Raw genomic sequence first — 11,888 nt, forward strand, 5'->3', positions numbered from 1 at the left:
CGCGCTTCCGTGTGGCAATGTTGACCCGGAACGATGGAAACAACTGTGGATTTCAAAGTTCACTCAGTGTTCTACCTTGTTGCAATGTGCATGAAACATGTGCTTGTTCACGGTCTCTTGCGCTCCCTTAGAGCTGCACAGTGCAAGCAGCACAGTCACATAGAAGTTCATGATGCACATAAACAATGAGTTTTTTAAAAGCAGTGAGATACTGAGAAGGGGAAAGGTTCTCCTTCTCACATTTCCTACCCCTTCTCCAGTCTCGACACCGGAGTGGAGAGACAAGCCCCTCCGCATCCCCTCTAGGTGCAGGGATAGCGCAAGTGGGCCACCCCACGGTCACGATGCCGTCGTTGCCACATGTGCTGGTGCTTCTGCTGCTGCTGTAGACGCTGCCCCTCCTGATGGCTGAGCCCCCATCTCTGCTGACGCCTTCGGTGCTGTTGGTGCTGCGGTCGCTGGTGGGTCTGCTGGTGCCTTGCTCCTCCACCTTGACTCTTGGCGGAGTTTCGTCAGCTGGCCCCGGCTGCTTCTCCAGCGTTGCTTCCGATTGCAGGCCGCCCAACCTCACATCTCCCGGGACGTCTCCTGGCCTCCTCTGCTCAAACGAACACCTCTCTTGCCGATGCGCCTTCTCCTCCGGCTCCAGTCTCTCCTGGCGTCTCATCCCACCGCTCTGCCACCATATGTGAAGTAGCTGGTAGCCACTTCTTGTTCTTTGTGGATGAAGTGCCAGAGGAAGATAGACACGGCTTCACAACGTTGAGTGTTTTTAGCAAAAATATAGGCGCCTTTTTATTTTACATATAATCAAATGAAATGTGCACGAGGGCAAAATCAACTTAACCAAAACTGCAGACAAATCACTGGCCAAAAAAGATCCAAAATCAAAACTTCACAGTAGCACAGCAGCCTAAATTTCACTCACATGTGCTTTCTCTCAACAGCAGCAGACACTGCCGTCAACCACCTCGTTAGTCACACAGCTGACTCTTTTTGTGCCCACTCACATCAGTGGGCTGGGCCTCAATCTACCCATTACAAAGCAATTAACCAATGGCAACACATGATACACCTGATTGGTCAAAACATTACACTCGACACACATGATTGGTCCAAACCATTACACTAGACCATCACCAAAGAAAATCAGCCAGTTTTAAATTACAACAGTCAAAAGAAAAACCATACAGCAACACAATTGCCCTTGTACACATTTCAGTCACCATTCACAAACATTAGGCCTACAAACAACACAGTCAATCAGACATTTACACCCACTTCAATCCCCACATTTCCCCTTGCCCAAAGTCATGAGTTGGAGTTGCCACAACGGCGCGCGCTTCCGTGTGGCAATGTTGACCCGGAACGATGGAAACAACTGTGGATTTCAAAGTTCACTCAGTGTTCTACCTTGTTGCAATGTGCATGAAACATGTGCATGTTCACGGTCCCTTGCGCTCCCTTAGGGCTGCACAGTGCAAGCAGCACAGTCACATTGAAGTTCATGATGCACATAAACAATGAGTTTTTTAAAAAGCAGTGAGATACTGAGAAGGGGAAAGGTTCTCCTTCTCACAAGGCCTCATATTAACACGTCTCTGTTGAGCATCATCAGCTATACCTCAGTGGTCAGGGCTTCCTGTTTCTTTAGAACACAGTGGAGGTGGCACATTGTGTATAGAGATGGCACCTGGTGTACAGAGAGAGTAGTTGCGTGCAAGACAGCTTGGCACCCCCACGATGCCAATGTCATGTCTACACGTCTTGGCATATGCCAGCATAGACAAGGGACATACATCTGACCTATACTGGCAGATGATGCTTAATGCAAAGCTCACACATTCCAACTTACATGCATGTACACATTGCATACCAAACAAACGACAAGTTTAAGGGTGCGCCCATGTAAAAACGAATGTCACCCACAGTACTGTGGCAGCTGAGGCCTGGCTGCAGTGGTCAGAAGTGTGACTCCTGGCTGATTTGTACAGTAACGTCTCTGCTGCTGTCTTCGGTGAGCTGCTTGGTGATGTGGGAACTCTCCTCCCTGGCTTTACACAGACATCTGCTTAAGAAGGACTTGGAGGCAAAGGCATAGATGAAAGGATCCAGACAGCAGTTCAGGAAAGACAGGGTCTTGGCAAAGTCTCCTACAACCCTCCGCACAGTCTTGATCTGCTTGTACTTGTCGGGGTCAGACATTCTAGTAAACGTGGTGACCATGTCTACAATGTTTATGACCTGTGTCGGGGTCCAGCAGACAAAAAACACCACCACAATGCTCACCACCAATCTGGTCACCTTCCGCTTGCTCTTCACATTGGCCTTGGGTACTTTCTTATGCAGACACCAGTAAGAACAGAGCAGAACACAGAAGGGAATAGCAAAGCCGAACAACACCTCATACAGAAGACCAGCTACTTTCTGCCAATCGCTAGCTACAACCCTCTGGCATCTCAGCATCCCGTTTTTGTCCACAACGGATCGAGTTGGCATGACGGGGAGGGCAAGGAGAGCCGCGAGGACCCAAAGACCCACGAGCCAGACACGTTGACGCCGCATGTGAAGTCTCTCCAGTAGCTTTGGGTTGGGACTCCTGGTCCTCATAATGCTGTAGTGATGCACACTCATGGACGTCATGGTCAGCACACTGGCGTAGAGGGTCCAGTACACCAGGTACGTGAACACCTTACAGGCCAACTCTCCCATAGACCAGCTGTGAAGCAGCACATACATCCACACAGGTATGGTGAGGAGGGACAACAGGTCACACACAGCCAGAGTCAGCATGAGTTTCAGGGTGAAGCTGGCACTCTGGCCCATAATTTTACGCACAATGTCAATGATCACAGCAACGTTGCTAGGGAGACCGACCACAGCGAACAGCCCCAGTGAGATCACCGGCAACAGCCTCCTGGCACCCCATGTGCTCGTCCCTACGCTGTTGACGCTCTGATCCTCGCCGCCCCAGGAGGAGTTGTAGCTTGGTGTAGTCAGCTCTAGGACACTCCAGGTTGCCTGGTACACAGTGGTGGTCCCTTCTAACATTCTACATCACAGGGACAGGAAACAGCAGATATAAAATAAGGACAACCTGGATGAAAACCAAAGTGTGGAGGGTTCCTTAAGATACTGAACACCTCAGTACAAGAGAGCTCGGGAGAACCATGTTGTTACTTTACTTTTGTGTAAATGTATAAATAATAATAAATGATAAAATAATAAATAATAATTATGAATAATAAATAATAAATGTATACCACTAGTTCCCATTTCACACACAGTCTGCCAGTAGCGGCACAGATGTAGCTTACTCATTGCCAACGATCAACAAAGATGATTTTGTTTTGGCCATATACAGGCATTGTGGCAAGCAGAGGCAATTCCATAGCATCTCTTCTTTTGGGGTGCTCAGCCCCCAGTGCTGACAGTGGCTCCTTACATGAACGACAAGCGTTCCATGTCCATTTCAGATTTGAGATTTGGTTGAAATGGCCTTAACATTTTATAGAAGAGCCAACCCAATGAAGTACTATCAACAAGTATTGAAATGAAGCGTTACCTTTTCTCAACCCACTGATAGTGTTCATACAATGGATTATTTTAAAAGGGTGCTGAGCCACAGGGGGCCGCAGCACCACTGAAAACACCTAAAAACCAACTCGCCCCTGGTGGCAAGCAGAATTGTTGAGAGAGAAATATTTTATTTGGTGGTCAAATTTTCAGGTAGGCCTAATGAACTTTATTATGCACAGCCTGCATTGCTTACTTGTGTATTTGAACAGGTAAATTGACTAGTTGAAAGGCACTCTTTTTGTCAAAATAAGTATCTTATGTGTAGTAGTATATGACTTACCTGTCAGCGTCTGTTCTGCTCTTAGACAAGTTTCTTGTACAGCTGTCCTCAGATCTACTTTCACTTTTGCTCCTCCCTCTCGGTTGCTTCTTATTCTTATTCTTCTCTCTCTCTCTCTCTCTCTCTCTCTCTCTCTCTCTCTCTCTCTCTCTCTCTCTCTCTCTCTCTCTCTCTCTCTCTCTCCCCCTCATACATTCTTTTAACATTACAGTATACAGATATACTGATTGTTTCCGCATAACTGACACAATGGAAGTTTTGTCACAACCAGGTGAATCTGTGTGACATCAGGAAACGCCCAAATGTCATCAGTAGAGATTACGTTCCTTTTACATTTTTTTACAATCATTATTATTGTATGAATTTTAGACTGTACGGTATGTAAACTATACTGTATGGTCAAAATGACATGAGAATAACTGATCCATGCCTTGCAGTTGCAGAGAGAAAGAAAGTAAGACAAAGGCAGGCTAAAAAGAATAAATGGAACCGCAAAGACAACATAGCAGAGGGTTCCTGAAAGAAAAGAGAAACAGAAGTAGCATCTGGGTGTCAAAGGGGAATGGATCGTCATGGGTCCCCTTCACCCTTTACACAATACACTCTTAGGCAACAAAGACTGGCTCACAGGGTACGAGTGTTTCAGATATATGTATGTGTTAATGTAGTGTAGGCCTACGTGTAGGGGTGTTTTTGAAGTAGGCTATATGTGGTAGTTTATGTGTTATTGTGTAGGGGTGAACTGTTTTACTGTATGTATGCTAGTTTGTGGTAGTGTAGAGTGTAGTGTAGGCGAGTTTCAGGTATCACCACATCACCACAGTAGGCTATTTTAAGTACTCTGACAACATTGGAGGTCTACTCAACAATGACAACTCCATCACAGCCTACCAACAATCTTTCACAATTCACACACACCCCCAGCCAGAGGCGCATCTTGCCACCAGGCAAGGCAGGCAGTCGCTTGGGGCCCCCAAGCTCCTAGACAGTGAATAACAGCCCATACTGTACTACATTAGTGGTGATTTTGGTTCAAATGTTCATTCTTTAGCATTTTCGCTTGGGGCCCCACCTGATCCTAGAATCGCCTCTGCCCCCAGCAGGTTTGGCCCCCAGCTCCATCTGGAACCAAAGGGTGGAGCAGATCAGCCACTTCAAATACCTTGGACCACAGACCTATACTTGGTTAGTATAGGTCTGTGCCTTGGACTCACCATGGACAAGAAATTTTGATGCACATGTCAGCGCAACATGATCTCCAAAAATTCCGTGCTCCTGGACACGGATGTTAAGGACACGAAATCCGTGTCCAGGAGCACGCATTTTGTCAAAATTCTGTGCTCTTGGACACGGAATTGTTTTCCGTGATGGACACACAGAAGTGCTCTCTCTATACTCCCACAGTTCTATGTTTCCACAGTCTTGAGTTTTCTCAAGATTTTTCCAATTTCAAATATTTTTTCTCAAAAAAAACTTTTTTACTGACAGGTTAGGATTAGGGGTTGCTTTGGTCTGGGCACAGCTAGTATTATTTCATTCATTATATGAATTTGATAGCCTATCAACCAACTGGAAAAGGTATTTCTAAAAAAAAATGTATTTAATGACAGGTTAAGGTTATCTGCAGGGTATATTGAAGAGTGAAGTGTGGGGTACCAGGTCAACAAACAAGAACAGCTGACAGCAAAGCATCAAGGATATCTGGGCTTCCATAACTCCCATGCACTGTTTTTGCCATTGACTTCAATGTTAAACGCATCATGGCCATTATGAAGACAGAGAATGTCCTAACCAAGTATTGACCATTGCATGTTATGTAGAAAGTACCAAATTTCAACTGATTTAATGTGACCCGAATTTTGATGAAGAAAAAAGTGATTTTATAACAATATTCTAATAATGTGAATTCCCCAATTCATGGGTTTTTTGAGCTGGAAGGCCAACGTATATAAAAAGAAAAAAAATAATGATTGGAATAGTTAAAAACTGGGCCATGAATCTACAATCCATGACAGTTTAACATTATTGATGGAATTATGGAAATAAATCAACTTTTTCATGGAGAGGTCTATCATCATCAAAGATTGGCTGACTATGAGTGTTTCAAGTATACGTGTTTATAACTATGTGTTTGCGTGATTATAGTGTAATGCAGTGGTCTATTTAAAGTAGGCCTAATAGGTGTGACCTGATTTGCTTTGATCAGTGTGTTAAAAGCATCAGTGCTGCATTGTATTCAACAACTGTGATTGAGGCATCTTGCATGATAAGATTGCTCACCTATAAAATGCAACATCATCATCTGAATCTACAGGGCCATCATCATTTCTTCTGAGACCTCTGTTCAAGCATCCTCTCAACAAGCATGGTAAGGATTCTATTGCTGAAAAAAGAGAAAACTTGTTGTTTTGAAGCTTATTTTAATAGTGTTGCATTAAACTCTGCTTAACATGAGTGTCAAACATGTTTCTGTGTATTTAGGAGTGTTATCTGAAGAGCATCGTCCTGAGACCTGGAGATCAACTGAAAATACAAGGAAAAGTTGCCAGTGATGCAGAGAGGTATGGAAACAAACACAAAATCCTTAATACACAAAATGAATTCTCCACTGGAAACCTCTTCTCGTCTGGTAAATGAAAATGTCGGGGTTTTTTTGGTCATACTATCTCTAGCGTTAAACTTACAATTTATTTTGTCTCATGACAGGATCCGGATTGATCTGGGTGCTGATGAGGACAACCTGGCCCTTCACTTCAACCCACGATGGGACGACGCTGCAATTGTTTGCAATTCAAAGCATGAAAGCACTTGGGGAGAGGAAGAAAGGCATGACAATCCACTCCAGAGAGGTGCAACTTTAAAGGTGAGAAATGTGAATGTTGTTGATTAAACTTAAATGGATAATATTGCACTTTCAAATGACATTGGTAAGAATTTTAAATTAAATGCTATAGATTGTGGTAGGCCAGTAGTTTAGTTATAGAAATAAGGTTATTAGTGTTATGGATGACATCAAAACATATGTGTTTTACGCAAAGAAAATAATTTGAGATATTTTTATTTTCTCTTATTCTTCCTGGTACAGATTTTAATCAAGCTCACTGGCAACCTTTTTGAGGTAGAACTGCCCAATGGAGAGGAGCTTACGTTTCCCAACAGAGAAGGCATGGAGGTCATCAACTACATTAGGGTCAAAGGTGACTTCAAGATCACCTCTTTCAAGCTCATTTAACACTGGAGATGGCTCTGAACTCAAAACGATTATATGGCTAAAATGTTATTAAACAACCTGTGTCAAAGATTGTTTGATTGTTTGGTTGTTTGTTCAATATCAGACACAGTATTTCCTCTCACATACAGTAGGCAGTTTATTTATATACTGGTAGCCTATTTTATACACAATGCTTCCAATAATGCAATTTAATCGAAAGCATTGAACTGAAGATGTTAGTCTGACTTAACATGAAAAGGACCATTCTGGAGAAACAGTGGCTCAGCTAAAGTGTTGTTTCATGACTCTGGGGACCTGGGGTTGATTCCGACCTGAAGAAATTTCCAGATCCTTCCCCACTCTCTCACTATCCTCCCCATATTAAGGGCAAGACAGCTCAGAACTGTCTTTTAAAAAGGCTCATTGTTCAGTTTTAATTCAACTGCAAATTTCACTTCTTCTGCGGTTTTCTTTCTTAAAGGTGCACTGTGTAAGATACAGTATTTAGTTGTTTATTTCCATAATTCATGCTACCCATTCACTAATGTTACCTTTTTCATGAATACTTACCACCACCATCAAATTCTAAGTATTAATTGACTGGGAAAATTGCACGTTTCATACATGGAGAGGGGAATCTTCTCCATGGTCCGCCATTTTGAATTTCCAGAAATAGACATTTTTAGCTGCAAAAAGGTCTGCAAAAGTATTAGTTTATTACTTAACTTTCATGAAAAGATCTAATTAGGCAATAGGCAACCCAGTTTCAATGAACAGCATAGTTGCAGTACCTTTTTGACCATTTCCTGTACATTGCACCTCTATAATAAAACTTTATTTTTATTTTTCAACAATAAAATGGAGGAAAGAGCGAAGAAAAGAAAAGATGATAAAAAAAACATGGCATAAACAAAGAACACACCTACAGTCCAGGTATGGCAAAAATTGTAAATGATGGCAAAGAATGTCCAACATCTTCAGTTAGTCACTGCAATAACACACCTTTTGATTACATTAATCTGCTCATTGTGTTTACAGCTGCGCCCACTCCTTGTTTAGCTGGCCCAATCACCTCTTTTCCCTTCCTATTTGAGTTTCCTGTGTTCTGTGAAATTCGGCGTCGCAAGTAAGAGCTAGTCTGGGTTGGGGCACTGTTTCTGTTGATTGATTGATTCCATTAGCAGCTATCTTTTTGGAGATAACTGTTCCTCCTTTGCTTTGCTGACTGTGGAGAATTCCGTGCGAGACCCTGTCTCTGCTCTGCAGATTGTTGTAAGGCAGTGGTTCTCAAACTTTTCCCATCATTCCCCACTTCGCAGGCTATGGATGCTTCCGAGCCCCCCCGAAGTAAGAACAGTACTTGCACAGACTGATTTTACGATCTCTGCGCTGTGTAGAATCAAAGAAAAGGTTCATTTCCTATATGATAATTAATAACATAATGTTTATAATTATGTATGATGCTTAAAACGTATTGGCTTATTGGCGAGACAGGAAATAATTTCCTTAGGGGGGGAAAAAAACAAAATCAGATGTCACAAGCCCCCCCTGTGATGCATCCCCCCACTTTGAGAAACACTGGTGTAAGGAATGCAGGGTGTATTCACTTTCTTTTCACCCCCCCCCCTCCCCTCCCCCTTATAACTCATGAACTGAATACTGTGTGACCACTGAACCTGAAGGAGCCCCCCCACCCCCACCCCCCCCCCACCACACAAACACACACACACACACACACACACACACACACACACCCACAGTACAGGGAAAATTTGCCAATGATCCACAGAGGTAAAATGTATAACTTTACAAATCATATTCCCTCTCTTGCACAGTGAGAACCACAGCTTCATTGAAATGAGTCAAAACCAATATTTTACATTCTCATCCTGTATGGTCTCTGGTCAAAGTATTGCTTCATTTGAAATTGACATCTTGTGCTAAGATGGGCTTCAATGAATTATAACAATTAGGCATGGGCTACACAATGCCTTTTAGCACGAGCTTACATTTTCCTCATTAGAATACACACTAGGTCAATAAATACAATTGCTCTCTGTGCTTCTCAGTAGGCTCCAATATTTAGAAATGCATAACTCTTCAAAATCACATTGCAATTTCCTAATCATTCCTTTTTGACCATGACAAATGTATCTTGAGTGATGCTGATACATGTGTAGGGGCCCGTTCTGCCGGTGTCCTCCACGCATATTGACAACACTGACTGATACAGGGACTGATACCGCCCTCTGGTGGACATAAACAAGGTTACTCCAGTCCAGGAGATGGCAGATGCATGAGTCTGGGTCACAACACAGGGAGGTGCAGGGATCTTCTCAACCAATTGTACATTAGAACATAATAGGCCCTATATTACCAAAAGTATTCGCTTACCCATCCAAATGATCAGAATCAGGTGTCCTACTCACTCATGTCCACAGATGTATAAAATCAAGCACCTGTATGCATCCAGTGTGGATGAACTGCTATAGGATTCAACCTGTGTAGCAAATCCAGTAATGACTCATGACATTTCCTTGCTCCTAAATATTCCACATACAACTGTCAGTTTTATTATAAGAAAATAGTAGAGTTTTGGAACAGCAACTTGGCCACCTTAGGGGCAGTCATGGGTAAGTGGTTAGGGCGTCAAACTTGTAGCACAAAAGGTTGCCAACTCCTGACCCGCCAGGTAGGTGTGTGTCTGTGGGGAGGTAATTAACCATTGCTCTCCCACATCTAATCCTCATCCATGACTGAGGTACCCTGAGCATGGTACCATCCCACTGCACTGCTCCCTTTCAGACACCATTGTGGGCTGCTTCCTTGCACGGGTGAGGCATTTGTTGTGCAGTGCAGTGTCACAATGAAAATGGGAGTTGAAGTTTCCCAGTTGGGCTTTCACTTTTCACTTCAAACTGACAGAAAGGGGTCAGCGGATACTAAGGCCCATTGTGCAAAAAGATCACAGACTTTTGGCACAGTCAATTGCTACAGAGCTCCAAACGTCATGTGACCCTTAGATTAGCCCAAATGGAGTATGCAGAGATCTTCATGGAATGGGGTTCCATGACCGAACAGCTTTATCTAAGCCACATATCACCAAGTGCAATATGAAGCGCCGGATGCAGTAGTGTAAAACGTGCCAGGTGCCACCACTGGACTCAGAGCAGTGGAGACATGTTCTCTGGGGTGATACATCAGGCTTTTCCGTCTGACAGGATAAGTCTGAATGTGGAGGTTGCCAGGAGAATAGTGCATAATAAGTGTGAAATTTGGTGGAGGAGAAATTATGGTGTGGGGCTGTTTTTCAGGAGTTGGACAAAACCAACCTTGTGGGAACAATTTGGAGCAGCTCCCTTTCTCTTCCAACATGACTGTGGACCAGTGGACAATGCAAGGACCATAAAGACATGACAGCGTCTAGAGTGAATACACTTGACTGGCCTGCACAGAGGTCTAACCTGACCACAATAATACCTTTGGGATGAATTAGAGCGGAGACTGAGAGCCAGGACTTATCGACCAACATCAGTGACCTCACCAATGTGCTAGGAAGAAGCGGAAGAACAGTTGAAGCTGTAGCCCAATACCTGCAAAAGGTGCAAAGTGAATAGACTAGGCCTTTTGGTAATATATAGCCCTTGTGTAGCCTAATAGGCCTACACTCAAAGGTCTCGAGGGGAAAAGAAAGTCCTGAGAGAATGCAGGGACAGCAGACTTGTTGGTTTAGGAAATGTTTGACATGGTCTGAAAAGTCAAGATCTTTTTATTGTTAGCCTATTCTTTTTTTTAGCGAGGCCAGCTGTCGGTCTGATGCACTGAAACAGACTAAATGGTTCGGTGCGGAGCCGTAGGGTGGGAAACACCACCCTGGTTCAGTGGTGATCCAGTGCTGTTTTCTTTTTATTATTATTATTATTATTATTATTATTATTATTTTGAACTAACCTCTTCACACGTTCCTTCAACATGTTTGTGAATATTCTCATTCACTCAATGTGCAATCCAACCGCAACACCAGACAGCACTAGACACATGTAAAAGTTAGTAGCACACTGTGATTTCTGATTGGTGATAGTTCTACCACAGATTGTATAAGTCCAGATACGCCACTTGTTGGTTTCACTGTGTATTTCCGGCTTCCGAAACGAGGCAGGTTTAAAGCTCTAGTTGCAGTTCCACCCTTATCCACGTGGCGGCTCGGAGACCAGAATGAATGGAGTCCTATGGAGCAAAACCTCTCATGGTGCCTTTATCTATGATGTTTTCTCTTGTAATTTGAATGTTGCTTTCAAAAGACTATATACCGAAAATACCCACGGCTGAGTTTTAGATTTTTTTAGCCACACATAGGCCCTATGCTTAAAAAGTGATTTTAAGTGTCTATGACGTCACATCCTTAGCAAAATTCTAGCGAGTAGTAAGCAACAAAAACTCCTCCTGTAAAAAATCAAACAGACATGTGTTTTCTTTTATTAAACTTTTGATGTAAAACCCTTATTGAAGTCTCCAGAACGACATTCAAATCTACTGTACCAGCTTTTTTGGCTGCAGTTCCAATGAGTTCTCCACTAGTCGCGCATCGGAGACCAGAATGAATGGGACCCAATGGAGCTAGATGCTAAAAATCTTAATTTTCACCAAGGTCTCTTCAACAGGGCTCAGATTTGAATGTTGTTCTGGAGACTTCAATAAGGGTTTTACATCAAAAGTTTAACAAAAAAGCGCGTATGTCCGTTTGATTTTTTACAGGGGGAGTTTTTGTTGCCCACTACTCGCTAGCATTTTGCTAAGTTTGTGACATCATAGACACTT

General features: G+C 43.2%; 2 protein-coding genes across 2 annotated transcripts; one reads left to right on the forward strand and one right to left on the reverse strand.

Moving 5' to 3' along the window:
* Positions 1–1,962: 1,962 nt before the first annotated feature.
* Positions 1,963–3,051, reverse strand: LOC134448102 (leukotriene B4 receptor 1-like). The gene has a single exon (XM_063197859.1). The coding sequence runs from the start codon at positions 3,049–3,051 to the stop codon at positions 1,963–1,965; it is 1,089 nt and encodes a 362-aa protein (XP_063053929.1).
* Positions 3,052–3,101: 50 nt separating this feature from the next.
* Positions 3,102–7,115, forward strand: LOC134448103 (galectin-2-like). Its single transcript, XM_063197860.1, has 4 exons — positions 3,102–3,113; positions 6,341–6,420; positions 6,566–6,722; positions 6,945–7,115. The coding sequence occupies exons 1-4, from the start codon at positions 3,102–3,104 to the stop codon at positions 7,089–7,091; spliced, it is 396 nt and encodes a 131-aa protein (XP_063053930.1). The 3' UTR covers positions 7,092–7,115.
* The last annotated feature ends 4,773 nt before the right edge of the window (positions 7,116–11,888 follow it).

The sequence above is a fragment of the Engraulis encrasicolus genome, chromosome 4, assembly GCF_034702125.1.
Source record: "Engraulis encrasicolus isolate BLACKSEA-1 chromosome 4, IST_EnEncr_1.0, whole genome shotgun sequence".
Lineage (NCBI taxonomy): Eukaryota > Metazoa > Chordata > Actinopteri > Clupeiformes > Engraulidae > Engraulis > Engraulis encrasicolus.

What these genes read in the sequence shown, in the direction of transcription:
- LOC134448102 (XM_063197859.1), bottom strand. Translation starts at nt 3,051, where the DNA reads ATGTTAGAAGGGACCACCACTGTGTACCAGGCAACCTGGAGTGTCCTA.
- LOC134448103 (XM_063197860.1), top strand. An exon ending in GTTGCCAGTGATGCAGAGAG is followed by an intron (nt 6,421 to 6,565) that starts GTATGGAAACAA and finishes GTCTCATGACAG; the next exon opens with GATCCGGATTGATCTGGGTG. An exon ending in AGAGAGGTGCAACTTTAAAG is followed by an intron (nt 6,723 to 6,944) that starts GTGAGAAATGTG and finishes TTCCTGGTACAG; the next exon opens with ATTTTAATCAAGCTCACTGG.